Raw genomic sequence first — 14,506 nt, 5'->3', positions numbered from 1 at the left:
AATGGGTAAGAACACAGCAATATTTTCATAGGCTTTAGACTGGTTTCAAGAAGTGTTAACTGGACTTCCCTGGTGAACCAGTGGTTAAGAATCTGACTGCCAATGCAGGAGACGTGGGTATGTTCCCTGGTCCTGGAGGATCCCACATGCCACAGGGCAACTGAGCCCATATGCCACAACTACTGAGCCTGAACTCTAGAGCCCCATGCTCTGCAGCAAGAAAAGCCACCACAGTGAGAAACCCAAGCGTTGCAACTAGAAAGTAGCCTTGCTTGCCACAACTAGAGAAAGCCCTCATGCAGCAACGAAGATCCAGTGCAGATAAAAAAGAAAAAACATGATAACTGATTTCCAGAAGTGGTAACTGATAACTGGTTTTAAGAAGGCTGAATTAAGTGATTAAGTGAACGTAGTGGTTAAGAAGGGTCGATTTGGTGTTGGTCTCCCTGGGTTCAAATCCCGGTGCTGCCACTTACTGGTAACTTTGGACAAATTGATTCACTTATTAATACCTTATTTTCCACTTCAGAAAAGTGTGGATAATAGTAACAGCTATTCTTGGGTCCGTCCTCCATGACAAATAGCGAAAGTTCTATTTGACAACTTCATTGGCAAAAGACAGGTTTAATCTAGGTTTGATTCATTATCATACTCATTTTTCTTATTTTAAAAGAAATTCAAATGCAAACATCTTTGGGACCCCAGACACTCTGCTTGCTATCTGCCTGGCGGGGCTGTTAAAAACACTCTCAGCTGAGAGTAGCCCCTTATTGCTTTTCTTGGCACCTTTTGATAACTGGTGAGGTTGAAATGGAACATGTTCCTCTTATTGGTCTTTCTTCTTGAAAGCTGTCTGAAATACCCTTTGGCCTGCTTCCCATTGGAATCTTAATGTTCTTTTATTTACATATAAACTTTGTTTTCTGATCATGCACATAATACATGTATCTTGAAAAATTTGGGGGAAAAGCAAATTTATTAGAATAAAAATGACCCTCAGAATTTTAAAAAATAGTAATAGCTATTCTTATGGGGTTCTTTTGAGGATTAGATATTAATAAGAGGTCTGGAACATGGTAAGCATCCAATAATGTTAGCTGTTGATGTAGGTCATTGATCTGTTTGTTCACAGTAATGACACCCTCGTGGTCCATTCACATTTACTTCTTGACTCTCATTTGCTTGTTGTCTCCTCATCTGTTTGCGTTAGTCTCCACGTCCTTGTGGATTGTGGGTGCCTTGAAAGCAGAATCTGGGTTGTGCCCATTTGTGGATCCGCAGCTCTAGCACAGCCCTCGTTTGTCATGATTAGTTCATCTGTTGAGTAAATTAAGGCAGGCTTTGTTGATGACTTATGTTTGAATGGTGCTTTTTGTGCCATAAAGCACATGCATAGGAAGCCTAAGACTCGAAGTCTAGGACCCTTGCCCAAGTCATATGCCAGAGTCAGGTCCCGTGATTCTTTTATTTATGTATTTGTTTAGCTGGGTCAGGTCTTTGTTGCAGCTCCTGGGCTCCCTAGTTGCTGTGTTAGGGCTTAGTTGCTCCAAGGCATGTGGGATCTTAGTTCTCCAACTGAATCAAACCCGTGTCACCTGCATTGCAAGGCAGATTCTTAACCACTGGATTACCAGGGAAGGCCCAAGGTCTATGATTCTTGCCCTTGCTCCTTCCAGTAGGCTATTCTCTCCAGGAAGAGAATGCCGAGTTTTATAATTCCAGATCATGTCTTTTGCCAATTCTGTTGTATCTGAATCTCACATAAATGAAATTATATGGCATGTACTACGGTTGTATCTGGATTCTTTTGCTCAGCTTAATACGGGTGAGAATCACTCATGTTGTTTTGTGTATTTTTAAAAATCACTATATAGTATTCCAGTGTATGCTAAGACCAGAATTTATTTACCTGTTCTCTTGTTGATGGGTATCTGGTTGGCCCCCAATATTTGGTTGGGCTTCCCAGGTGGCTCAGTGGTAAAGAATCCCCCTGCCAGTGCAGGAGATGCAGGAGACGTGGATTCGATCCCTGGGTCAGGAAATGGCAACCTGCTCCAGTATTCTTGCCTGGAGAATCCCATGGACAGAGGAGCCTGGTGGGCTATAATCCCATAGGGTCATAAAGAGTCGGACATGACTGAGCACGCACAAAATTTGGTTCAAAGTCTCTGCACTCCTTTTAATGATGCTTGGTTTTTTACAGGTCACCACAAATGGCATCATAGCCATGAGTGAACCCCCAGCCAAAGAAACCCACCCTGGGCCCTTCCCACCAACCTTTGGAGCAGTCGCCCCTTTCCTGGCGGACTTGGACACAACAGATGGCCTGGGGAAGGTCTACTATCGGGAAGACTTGTCTCCCTCTGTCACTCAGCTGGCAGCGGAGTGTGTCCAGAGAGGGTTCCCAGAAGTCTCTTTCAAGCCCAGTAGTGCGGTGGTTGTCACTTGGGAATCCGTGGCTCCCTACCAAGGGCCTAGCAAGGACCCTACCCTGGAAGGCAAGGTAAGCACCCGTCCAGGCACAGGGGCAAATAGTCTTATATGTTGGCTTTGCACACTTTGGTCTTCTGGTTTGTGCTACTCTGATGTACACCACGTCCATGCGATTGATAAAGATAGGACATCCAAAGAAAAATCTAGTAAGCTATTTATTGCAGGTCTGAAATGTCCAAAATCTTATGTGCAGGGCTACGTAAATCTGTGTTGTAATGAAGATCAAATGTAAAGAAAGCCAAGATCCCTGAGATAACTAGCCACATGGCAAGAACAGAGTTGATAAATTACAGCCCTAGCTGCCCTTACTTTGGGTGGTACATAGTGGGAGGTGGTTTCTAGATAGAGAATTTATTACGAGTTTATGAATATGCAGTGATAAAATAATAAAGCAGTCCCAAGGGATGTGAAGAACTAAAGACAAGGCCCATGTTCTAGTTGGGGGGACAACCCCCCCACCATCTATTTGTACCATGTGAATGGTTCAGGACACAGGTCTCTTCATAAGTAGGGCTGTGGTTTCTGTAGATTCAGTGGTTGGGAAAGATGTTAGGGTGTGTAGAGCTTGGACCTGCACTTAGAAGGGAAATATTTGAGCAGGTCAAGAAGCCCATCTCTAGATCTGAAGTGAGACTTTAGGACATGCTTCATTTTCTCCTTGGAAAAATAATTTCATTCCACCATTATTTAAGTTTTATGGCATGACAGGGTAGAGTACAACGTGAAAGGTCCAAAAGCATCTTTAAATGGAGGAAATGGTCCAGGCTGGTGGTTCCCAAGGTGTGTACCACAGAATACTGGTCCTACAGACAGTCCTTGAAGAAAAAGGCTCCTTGGGCCAAATAGGTTTGGGAAATGCTAAAGCTATAGGTCCCTCTTGGTGTCTTGCTCTGGAAGGCTCTACAGTACAGAAACCTGCTTAACGTAATTTAATTTAGTCACCCCTAAACCTCTTGGCTCTACCGTTTTCCCTCCCCAATAAGGCACATTGCATCCCATAGAGCACACTTTGGAGAAATCTGACACTTTTTGCTTTGCCACCTATACCCGCCTGAGTGGCATGCTTGAAAACTGTTTAAAACCTTCAATTTCTTGGGACTTCCCTGGTGATCCAGTGGTTCAGACTCCATGCGTCCATGACAAAGGCATGGATTCCTTCCCTGATGGGGGAACATGCCACATGGCATGGCAAAAAAATAAATCAATAAAATAAAACCTTGAATTTCTCAAGTGTGCATCCTCTTTACTTGAGTAATAACTGCCCGACTCATTGTACAGAGCCCAGTCTCCTCTCGTCCTGATTTCTCCACGCCCCCCTGTAGCAGCTGGACCAGATTATTTGCAATTCCCTGATGAGGCTTTTTGCTTGTTTGTTTTAGCCACAATCTCAGGCACTAGTTGTGCTCTGCTTGTGATGGCCTCTCCCTGACCCTCACTGCTCGTGCTGAGGGCCTGCTTGTTCACTCAGCCTCCTCTGCCCCCGCCCCTTCCAGCCCTGGGCACTTTGCCTGCATGCAGCTTGGTTACAGAACCCATTCTTTAGTTTGGGAATGTTTTGTTCAGATGTCAGTCTTCCCACCTAAACTGTAAATTCTCAAGTGACAGGATCATGTATTTTTATCCTTCTTCACAGTGCTTGGGGCAATGTCTGATGCACAGGAAAGGTACTAGCGTGAAGGAATACGTTCTCTGCCCGATTCTCATATGTTGGCTCACGTAGTCCTCCTAACATTTCTGTGCAGTAGGTGATTTTCTCTCCATTTAACAGATTCAAAAATCAAGGTTCCGAGAACTTAGGTAACATGCCCCCACTCAGCCAATGATGAGGGCAAGGAGTTGGATCCAGATCTGTTTTCTCCCAAAGCTCATGTTCTTTTTTACTGAACAGTGCTAGGGCTCAATAAACTAAATAATAAATGTGGTTGAATATGTTTAATGGCTGTGGAAACAAATTCTGGGGATAAGAATTTGCAAATTTGCTTGAGAGATAGAGGTAGCATCTCTATAATTTTTGGTTAACCTGAAGGTCACGGTTATGTGGAAGGTATTCATTGATTAATTAGAAAATTTCATGTTGACATAGCCTTAGAGATATTTAAGTGGAATTATTCCGGAATACTGTCCTTGCTACAAAAATATTTCTTTAGAATCAGGTGCAAATAGTGCCATCTCTGTATTTTTTATATGTAGTCTGGTGAATAGCACAGTTTAAGATCCTGAGTAACTGAATCTTAACTCATCTTCACAGAGAAACACATTCCAGTCCATTCTGGCCTCCTCGGATTCCAGCACCTATGCCATTTTCCTTTATCCTGAGGATGGTCTGCAGTTCTACACGACATTCTCAAAGAAGGAGGAGAACCAGGTTCCTGCGGTGGTTGCTTTCAGCCAAGGTTTAGTAGGATTAATATGGAAGAGTGACGGAGCTTATAATATATTTGCTAATGACAGAGAATCAATTGGAAATCTGGCCAAGTATGCTTTTTTATTCTTCAGTAGATTCTCCCTTTAATAAGATTCTCATCTGACTGTTTTATAAGAATAATGTAATGGGCTTTATAGAACATTACCTAAAAATGTGGATTTAAAGTCTTAGGGGACTTTCCTGGCAGTTCAAAGGTTAGGACTCTATGCTTTCACTGCCGACAGCCCAGGTTCAATCCCTGGTTGGGGAATTAAAATCATTTAAGCTGTGCAGTGTGACCAAAAACAAATTAAAAATTTAAATTTTGTATATAGTTTTTATATTATGTGGTACTTTTTCCTGATGAACTCAGGGAATATACTCTTAGAATGAAAGGCATCCAACTTTTTAGATATCATTTTTATTTGAAATAATTTTATCATCTCTTCTATAAAGTTAGAAATACAAATTATTCAAAATTATCTCTTGCTGTGAACCCATGGCTGAGAGGGTTTTTCCCTATACTGACTGGGGGTGGGAAATGTTGTGATAATAGAAACGGTGCTCTCTTGGGCTATTTTGTAGAATTTGGCAAAAGAGGGGAAGTTCAGACTTTTTTTTTCCTAATAATTAAACTTAATTATTCTTTAAAAAATGAAGCACCTCCTCCTCCCAGTTTCATTTTGTCAGTGGAGTCTGAAGCTCCTCGACCTTTGACAGTGTACTGGTAAATATTTAACAATTGACTTTATGCAGGTTGGGGAAGCCGTCACTCATTTATAGCATTTGCCTATTTCCGTGGTATAAATACTTCTACCATGGCCAGTTTTCAGCTGTTATATCATGTCACTCACCTGGAGGCTGAGAAAAGGGGAACCGTTATATAGTATTCTCACCCTAGAGGTGCAGTCGATTCAGATAACTTCAAGAACGTAGCTAATAGGAACATAATTCATGTGGGATGAGTTTTGAGTATTTATTGCCTCTGCTTTTAATATAGTTTGTTTAATTCTAAGTTTATATAATTTGATTTTTTGTAAGCTGGTTCAAGCAAACTCTTGTACATCACTGCCTTTACTCAGGTCCCAGGCAGACAGACCGATTAGACATCCAATTTCTGCAGGACTTCCTTGGTTTCTCATTCCCTGTCCCAGCCCAGTCTTTTGCTCAGTGTTCTCCACTGAATAATGTATGTCCCTCCTTTCTGTTGTATAATCTGGTCACTTTATACAATTTCTGATAGTAAAACAGTATCAGAACAGTAAAAATGGTAGTGCAAGGAGTAGAGATTAGAGTTATTCTGTTGTATTTTATAACTATAAAATGCCTTTAGATTCTGAATATCATTTGCATTTTACTATATCCTCTGAGCATAAAGGGGTAAACTGAGACCTGTCCAAGGTTCCACAGCTAACAGTGTTAGGATTTCTAATAAACCAAGTCTGTCCTGTTTTCACTCATAACTTTTGATGCTAAATACATGGTTTTTTTCCCACTTACCAACTAATTCTTCAGCTCTTCAGATACCAACCGGGTATCCTATAATTTAATTCAGTTCTGACGCTAAGTGCTTAGAATCAGCACAGACCTCACAGCTCAAGGGCTCAGTCCTACAAGGCTGCCCCCACTTCAGATATCCCTTGCAAGTCCCAAGTGGCTGCCTACACTTGCTATCAACCAGCTATAAATTGGGGTCTCCATGACTCCCTGCTAGGGTTTGATCATTTGCTAGAATGGCTCACAGAATTCAGGAATGTGCTTCACTGACTATTACTAGTTTATTATAAAGGATACAACTCAGGAACATCCAACTAGAAGAGATACACTGGGCAAGGGGCACTGTACGAGGGGAGGAGGAGGCGAGGGGCTTCCACACCCTCTCTGGGCACACCACCCTCCTGGCACACCTCACCTGTGTCCACCAGTCCAAAAGCTCTGTCAACCTGATAACTTAGGAATTTTTATTATGTAGGCATGATTGATTAAATCATTGGCCACTGGTGATTAACTCATCTCCAACCCCACTTCCCCACCCCCTTCCTGGAAGTCAGGGTGTGGGGCTGAAAATTCCAGCCCTATAATCATGCCTTGGTCTTCCTAGCGACCAACCGCCTTTCTGAAGCTACCCAGGGTCCCCAGCCACTAGCCGTCTTGTTAGCATACAAAAGGCATTCTTATCACCCCAGAGATTACAAGGATCTTAGGGGTTATATGCCAGAACCAGAGACAAAGACCAAATACTGTCATATCACAGCATGTCCCCAGAAACAGCATAATGGAAAAAAATGCACACAAATCCAGTCAACAGGTTGCTCATACTGACCAGCAATTCGTATAAACACATTTTAAGGTCTGAAAATATCCCTGAGCATGCCTCTGGAATGGCTGAGAAGAAGCCTTAGCTAGGGTTGTGCCCACTGGATACAGCTTCACCGTATCCTGCTGGGTGGTCTCAGCTCTGTGAGGACCAGACAGGACCACATCTGCTCTCCTATCCTGCCCTGAGGCTGTGGGCAGTAGCAGGCCATGGGGTTTTTAATTGACATGGATCTCCGGGGCTCCTTCTGCTTGGTTGGTGGGGGCTGTTTGTAAGTTGCTGGCCTGTTTCCAAGAAGCCTGTCCTTCCCTCTAGGAGCAGCAACTCTGGGCAACAGGGCGTCTGGGTGTTTGAGATCGGGAGTCCGGCCACGGCCAGTGGCGTGGTCCCCGCGGACACGAACCTGGGACTGGACGACGGAGCAGAGTATGACGATGAGGATTATGACTCAGCGACGCATCTGGGCCAGGAGGACGTGGTTACTACTTCCTTCCCCCATGAGGCCCCGAGAAGGGGAGACAGTGGCACATACAACACGCCCAGTGACCTCTCCCCCCGCCGCATGGCTACTGAGAGACCCCTCACACCCCCCACGGAGAGGACCAGGTCTTTCCAGCTGCCTGGGGAGAGGTTTCCCCAGCAGCAGCCACAAGTCATAGATGTGGATGAAGTCGAGGAAACAGGAATTGGTAAGGCCATTTGTGTGGCAGGTGGTATGCTGTTGGATACTTGGATTTCCGCATAGGGGAGCATTGCTGGGGGATGTCAGCTGTGTGCATTATTTGGAGGTTTGTAAGGATAAGAGCCTGGAGGAAAGGGGTGGAACTTACAGCTACAGAGCATGGGTGAAGTGAAAAGTAAAGGGTTAGCTGCTCGGTTGTGTCCGACTCTTTGCGACCCCATGGACTGTAGCCTGCCAGGTTCCTCTGTCCATGGAATTCTCTAGGCAAGAATGCTGATGTGAGTAGCCATATCCTTCTCTAGGGGATCCTCCTGACCCAGGGATTGAACCCAGGTCTCCCATGTTGAAGGCATATTCTTTACCATTGAAGCCACCAGAGCATGGGTGGAGGCACCCAAAGGCTGCAAAGACACCAAGGGATCCAGGATTAGGGCTGGGGTTATGGAGACTGTAGAATGTGTCCTCTTTCAAGTTTCCTATTCTTCTTTTTTTTGTGTATTTTAAAGAGAAAAGTGCTTTAGAATTATTTTGAAAGTCAGATTTCCTTCCTTATTTGTGATTTCTGAGATCAGCAATAGATTCACCCACCTGAAAAAACATTTTAGAAGTTCCTCTGTTGACACGGTTTATCTTTGACATTTATTTCCTCTTGGGTTATGGAAGGAGGATGGTTGATTATTTTTCCTCCAGGCTCCAGTCAGTTTCAGAGTTAGTTTGTGAACATTAAAAATACAAAATAACCGGATCCACTTTTCGAGGATGGTTTTAAAGTATAACATCTGTTTTTTTCCATAAAATGTTATGGAAAAACCCAAATGAACTTAACTGTTTGGCCAAATCAATATATCAGACCATCGCTTCATGGCAAATAGATGGGAAAACAATGGAAACAGTGACAGACTTTATTTTCTTTGGCTCCAAAATCACTTCAGATGGTGATTGCAGCCATGAAATTAAAAGACGCTTGCTCCTTGGAAGAAAAGCTACGACCAACCTAGACAGCATACTAAAAAGCAGAGACATTACTTTGCCAACAAAGGTCCGTCTAGTCAAGGCTATGGTTTTTCCAGTGGTCATGTATGGATGTGAGAGTTGGACTATAAAGAAAGCTGAGCGCCAAAGAATTGATGCTTTTGAACTGTGGTGTTGGAGAAGACTCTTGAGAGTCCTATGGGCTGCAAGGAGATCAAACCAGTCAATCCTAAAGGAAATCAGTCCTGGATGTTCATTGGAAGGACTGATGCTAAAGCTGAAGCTCCAATACTTTGGCCACCTGATGCGAAGAACTGACTCATTTGAAAAGACCTTGATGCTGGGAAAGATTGAAGGCAGGAGCAGAAGGGGACAACAGAGGATGAGATGGTTTGGATGGCATCACCGACTCAATGGACATGAGTTTGAGCAAGCTCCAGGAGTTGGTGATAGATAGGGAAGCCTGGCATGCTGCAGTCCGTGGGGTTGCAAAGAGTGGGACAGGACTGAGATACTGAACTGAACTGAACTGAATGTATCAGATTTTTGCTAGTTTCAGAGGAAAATGTAGCATTTTCAAGTGTACCATTTGAATCCTAGCATGCTTTGAATTGTCTTATAAAAGACATTGGAACTAGACTGTGTTCTTTTTTTTTTTTTGCCTTTTAGGTTGACTAGTAATATTCCTGTCAAGGGGATGGCCCAAGCCTTTAAATGATAATTACTATGATTGTTTCTACTATGAAGTTATCATAAGGCCCTCAAAAAATCTACTCTCCCCCCTCCAAAAAAAAAGAGTTTAAGATAAACAAAGTCACATTTCCCACACCTGAAAACCTTGAAGAAATATAGTAGAAGCTAATAATAAACAAATAATCACACTCAAAAAAAGAAAAATCTACCCCATTCCATGTTATTCACCCATTTTTATTTCCCCTTACTTGTTGTGGTTTGTCTCATAGCAATAATCATAAATGTTTGTTCTTATCGAGTATCCCAAAGCGTGGACAGGATCTGGTGCCCAGGGAAGTGTGCTTACTTTCTTCGGAGGCACGGAGGTAGAGAGGTGACATTTAGTGACGTGATGAAGACAGGGGTTCATGTCTCAGGGCTCCCCTTACACACATAGCATCCTGGATTTCCCGGGGTGATGCTGACATCTAGCTCTTACAGCTTGGTCTCAGAGTGACTGCCCCAAGATAGGTCATGGGCATGTTTATATGCATACGTTGAGTTTTGAGGGCTTCCCACGTGGTGCTAGTGGTAAAGAAAGTATTAGTCGCTCAGTCGTGTCCGACTCTTTGTGGCCCCATGGACTACAGGCTGCCAGGCTTTTCTGTGCATGAAGTTCTCCAGGCAAGAATACTGGAGTGGGTTGCCATGCCCTCCTCCAGTGTATCTTCCCGACCCAGGGATTGAACCCAGGTTTCCTGCATTGCAGACAGACTCTATACTGTCAGATCCACCAGGGAAACCCCTTAGTGGTAAAGAACCCACCTGCCAATGCAGGAGATGTAAGAGAGGCAGGTTTGATCTCTGGGTCGAGAAGATCCCCTGGTAGAGGGCATGGCAACCCACTCCAGTATTCTTGTCAAAAGAATCCCATGGACAGAGCCTGGCGAGCCATAGTCAGAGTCAGCAAAAGATCAGACACAACTGAAGTGACTTAGCATGCGTGCATGCATGTTGAGTTTTGAGTCTCATCCTGTTTTCACCCCACATAGGTGTCTCTGAAATTCTCATTTGTGAAGCCATCACTTTGAAATGAGAGCATAGAGAGTCCCAGCAACTCATAGTAATATATTACTTGGTACTGAACAGCAACAACAAAAAGCCTAGATCTGAACCCCAACTGTGTTTAAAAGAGATCTTTCTCTGCCCTTGATCCCAGTTATTTCACTGTTTTTATTAGACGGTCGGTCTTCTGTAGCCAACAGTGCATTCCTGGTGTTATTTGAATAGTCATCCACAGATACATCAGCCATAACAGACCCACTGGGAGCTGAGCTTAAACAGTCAGTAGCATCACGTGCATTCAGCTCAGGGCCCAAGTGTTCTTGGCTCCAGATGCCATTTATATATCCAGGAAATTCCCTTCTGGGTGTGTAGAACTCCTGGAATCTACCTGAGGTCAAACTTTACTTTTATTTTCACTCATAATGATTATAAATTGGGTCATTATCCCCTCCAAAAGTTCATCCCTTCTTGTACTTTTGAATTCATTCCAAATTAGTGTCTCTGCATTTTTAAGTTTAATGAGCTGGCTCATCATTCTAATAAAATCAACCTGGGAGGGAGAGCCATTTGCGCTAGGGAGAAATTCATGTTTCTTGGGCCAAAGGCTGTTAGAGCAGGTATGACTGAGGAATTATTTCTAAACAGCTTTTAACTCTAAGAGCTTCTGATTTATTCCCTGGTGAGAAGAATGGGGCCAAAAAGTTTAAAATACTTTAAGCTCATTAAAATGGCACATTTTATGTTGTATGTATTTTATCACGATAAAAAATAATTTTAAAGTATTTTAACGTCTGCACCCAAATTTGATGCTGTTTTTATTAGAAAGGTTGGTCTGATGCGTATCTGATGACGTTTAATGGATGCCATATTAAGATTGACATTGGACAGCTATCACCCAATATTGATTCATTGATACTAAGGACATTGGATTATAGCATTTTTTAAAAATTCACCCTTGCGACTTCCCTTGCAGTCCAATGATTAAGACCCCATGTTTCCATCGCAAGGGGAGCAGGTTCAATCCCTGGTCAGGAAACTGAAGATCCCACATCCCTCATGGCACAGCCTAAAAGTAAAAATTAAAATAGTAATAATTCACCCATGTGATTTCTCAAACTCCTTTTAGACCCACATGCCTCAGTGATTTGAGTGATGGAACCACTGGATTAGTTAAGTGGCTGCAGGTAGAGGGCCCTGTGTCTGAACGGCCTGAGCAGATGTCCAGTCTTGCACAGCTGAGGGTGCGGTGTTCTAAAACCTCCTCGTCCAGAGCCCGGTGAAGCGCTTACTTGTGCTGTGTTCTCTCCGAGCAGTTTTCAGCTACAACACGGATTCCCGGCAGACGTGCACCAACAACAGACACCAGTGCTCTGTGCACGCGCAGTGCAGGGACTTGGCCACCGGCTTCTGTTGCTACTGTGTTGCTGGCTACACGGGGAACGGCCGGCAGTGCGTTGCAGAAGGTACTGTGCCTTTGTCTGATCCTTTTTAAGGGGGAGGAAAGGGAGGAGTGGAGATTTTGTGTCGGTGCTTGTTTTGAAGTCTTGCCTTTACCCAGATCTCCAAAGGTAGGTGGTGTTTTCAGCTGGGCAGTGATCTTTCGTCTCGTTGCTCGAGCTTGCCTGTGTTTCTCTGTTGGGGTGGGGGTGGTCCCGGGGAATGCCCTTTTTCTAATAAGGGGAGGCCTCTTTCTTTCCTGTGGTGTTTCTCCATCTCTGGAATGATGGCCGTTGAGAACCCATCTTCAGGCTGAAATGCTGAAATTATGCAACCTGGACCATGAATTGTCAGCCCCTCTCGTTTTCCTCCATTTCTTTCAAACCTCTTCTTGTGGCATTGCTCAGACTGTGCTGATGGTGGTTCAACTCCAGCACGGCCATGGTGGGCTGGTGAAGACCAAAATGTTGGGTTGGCCCAAAAGTTTGTTCAGTAAGTACTTTGTTCAGTAAAGGTCTTGGTGAAAATGAAAAATGTGTCTTTTATTTGTACTTAAAACCAAATGAACTTCCTGACCAAAGCAATATGTAGGGGGTAAGGACTATTCCAGTCCCCCTTCTCTCTGGTATTCCTGTCCCTGTGTCCCTGGAACCCCAGCATGGCGATGGAGGAGCAGAAGGGGCGCATCACCGCTAACTTTGGAGACCAGACCCATTGTGCTGTCAACTCCAAAACATACTTGGCTGTGGGCTGGCATCAGTCCTGAGCTCTGCACCCCCAAAAAGGATCAACCAGTCTTGATGTTCTCAGATGTTCTGAAAAATCTCTGCAAAAGTCTCGAGGGTCCAGATAAGAGTTCACTTAGAGAGGGAGACTTATGAGAACCCAAGACCATAAATTAGAATGAAAACAAAAATAAAACAAACCATACTGAACACCTGTCTCTGCAGATGCCAGATCACTCCACTTGTCACCCGTCATTTTCCTCATGTGTTTAAGGAGGAACCTCAGTTGCTTGGCAAAATATGACTAAATAAAACTCAGTTGGAGGAATGCTTTTCTGTTTTTCAGATTTCCTGCCATAGCTAAAGTTAAGTCAGTTATTTTAATTTGCTTAAAAAAAAGAAAGGTTCCCAAGAAAAAGAGTTCCTTCTAGGTCACAATTAGTTTTGTTAAATACTATCTTTAGCAAGGACAGAAAATTCTGTCTGCTTTGCATATTAATTTGGGGGGATGTTTTTAACATCTATAAATGTGTTATCTCTTTTCTTGCCCATTGCCCCAGGAATGACATGCTTTTGCTGCATTGTTTTAGGCTTGGCTTTTATATTTTGCTTGCCCTGGGAAGAACTTCCACAATTTACAATGAACCCTTCTTCTCAAAGATCGATCTCATGAGCTCTTTCCATTCCAAAAGTCAGAGCTGGAAATGCTGACAGGTTGCATTTGGCAGCAAGCTTGGCTATGAAAGATTGCTCAGCTGCATTTTTTGACGTTCTAAACACGCCCTGTCATAGTTTTGTGGTTTAAATATTTGTTGGAATCTTACTACTTTTGAAATATTTTTCTAGCTCCAAGTTTGATGGAAAAAATTTGGTTTTCTTCCCTTGGCTTTCCTGCTTGTTTCTGTAACTGTTTGGGGGAGGCATTTTTTCGATCTTAGTCTTCTAACCTCATAGCATTCCCCCAGTGTAATGACACAGTTTATGTGCAGAAATACTCCGTGTGTCGAATCTGCCTTGGCTTGTCAGTGACCTTGTTTTGGGGGCTTTTGTTGCTTTGGGGTCCACACCGTGTGGCATGAAGGCCCAACCAGGGTTTGAACCCATGCCCCCTCCAGTGCAAGTGTGGAATCTTAACTGCTGGACTGCCAGGGAAGTCCCTCAGTGACCCTGTTTAGCAGCTGTGCTGTGCTTAGTTGCTCAATTGTGTGTGACTCTTTGCGACCCCATGGACTGTAACTCACCAGGCTCCTCTGTCCATGGGGATTCACCAGGCAAGAATACCGGAGTGGGTTGCCATGTCCTCCTCCAGGGGATCTTCCCAACCCAGGGATCAAACTCAGATCTCCCACATTGCATGTGGATTCTTTACCATCTGAACCACCAGGGAAGTCCTAGGGTATATTAAACACAGCAGAAAGTCTTTAGAACACAGGCGATGGTGCTTGGATGAGAGCTCATTTGTCTGAGGTTAGTCTACAAACTTTACTGAGAACTTACCATGTACAGAAAGCTCTGCTATGATGGAACCAGGGAGTTGGTGTGAAGGTCCTGTCTCTAGTCATTTACAGTCTAGGAAGAGCAACATGATGTGTACAATCAATAAGTGATAGAATTTAATTCTCCATCAAACCTGATGTACTTACCTCTTCAGCTTTTTTTTTAAGATGTCAGTAACACAATCAAAGTATATCGTTTGGTGGTTTTCAGTATATTCACTAAGTTATCCAACTGTTACCTCT

General features: G+C 43.6%; 1 protein-coding gene across 1 annotated transcript in view; it reads left to right on the top strand.

The window, feature by feature from the left end:
* Nucleotides 1–14,506, top strand: part of NID1 (nidogen 1) — an 88,292-nt gene that overhangs the window by 22,374 nt on the left and 51,412 nt on the right. Inside the window, exons 2-5 of the mRNA XM_055425761.2 lie at nucleotides 2,204–2,503; nucleotides 4,742–4,968; nucleotides 7,530–7,903; nucleotides 11,919–12,068. Of these exons, the coding sequence (XP_055281736.2) occupies nucleotides 2,204–2,503; nucleotides 4,742–4,968; nucleotides 7,530–7,903; nucleotides 11,919–12,068 (1,051 nt within the window). The remainder of the gene's footprint in view (nucleotides 1–2,203; nucleotides 2,504–4,741; nucleotides 4,969–7,529; nucleotides 7,904–11,918; nucleotides 12,069–14,506) is intronic.

This window comes from Moschus berezovskii, chromosome 12, assembly GCF_049115385.1.
Source record: "Moschus berezovskii isolate FMDL1 chromosome 12, NW_MosBer_1.0, whole genome shotgun sequence".
In the NCBI taxonomy this organism is placed as follows: Eukaryota; Metazoa; Chordata; class Mammalia; order Artiodactyla; family Moschidae; genus Moschus; species Moschus berezovskii.
This window is presented reverse-complemented; position numbering and strand designations above follow the sequence as displayed.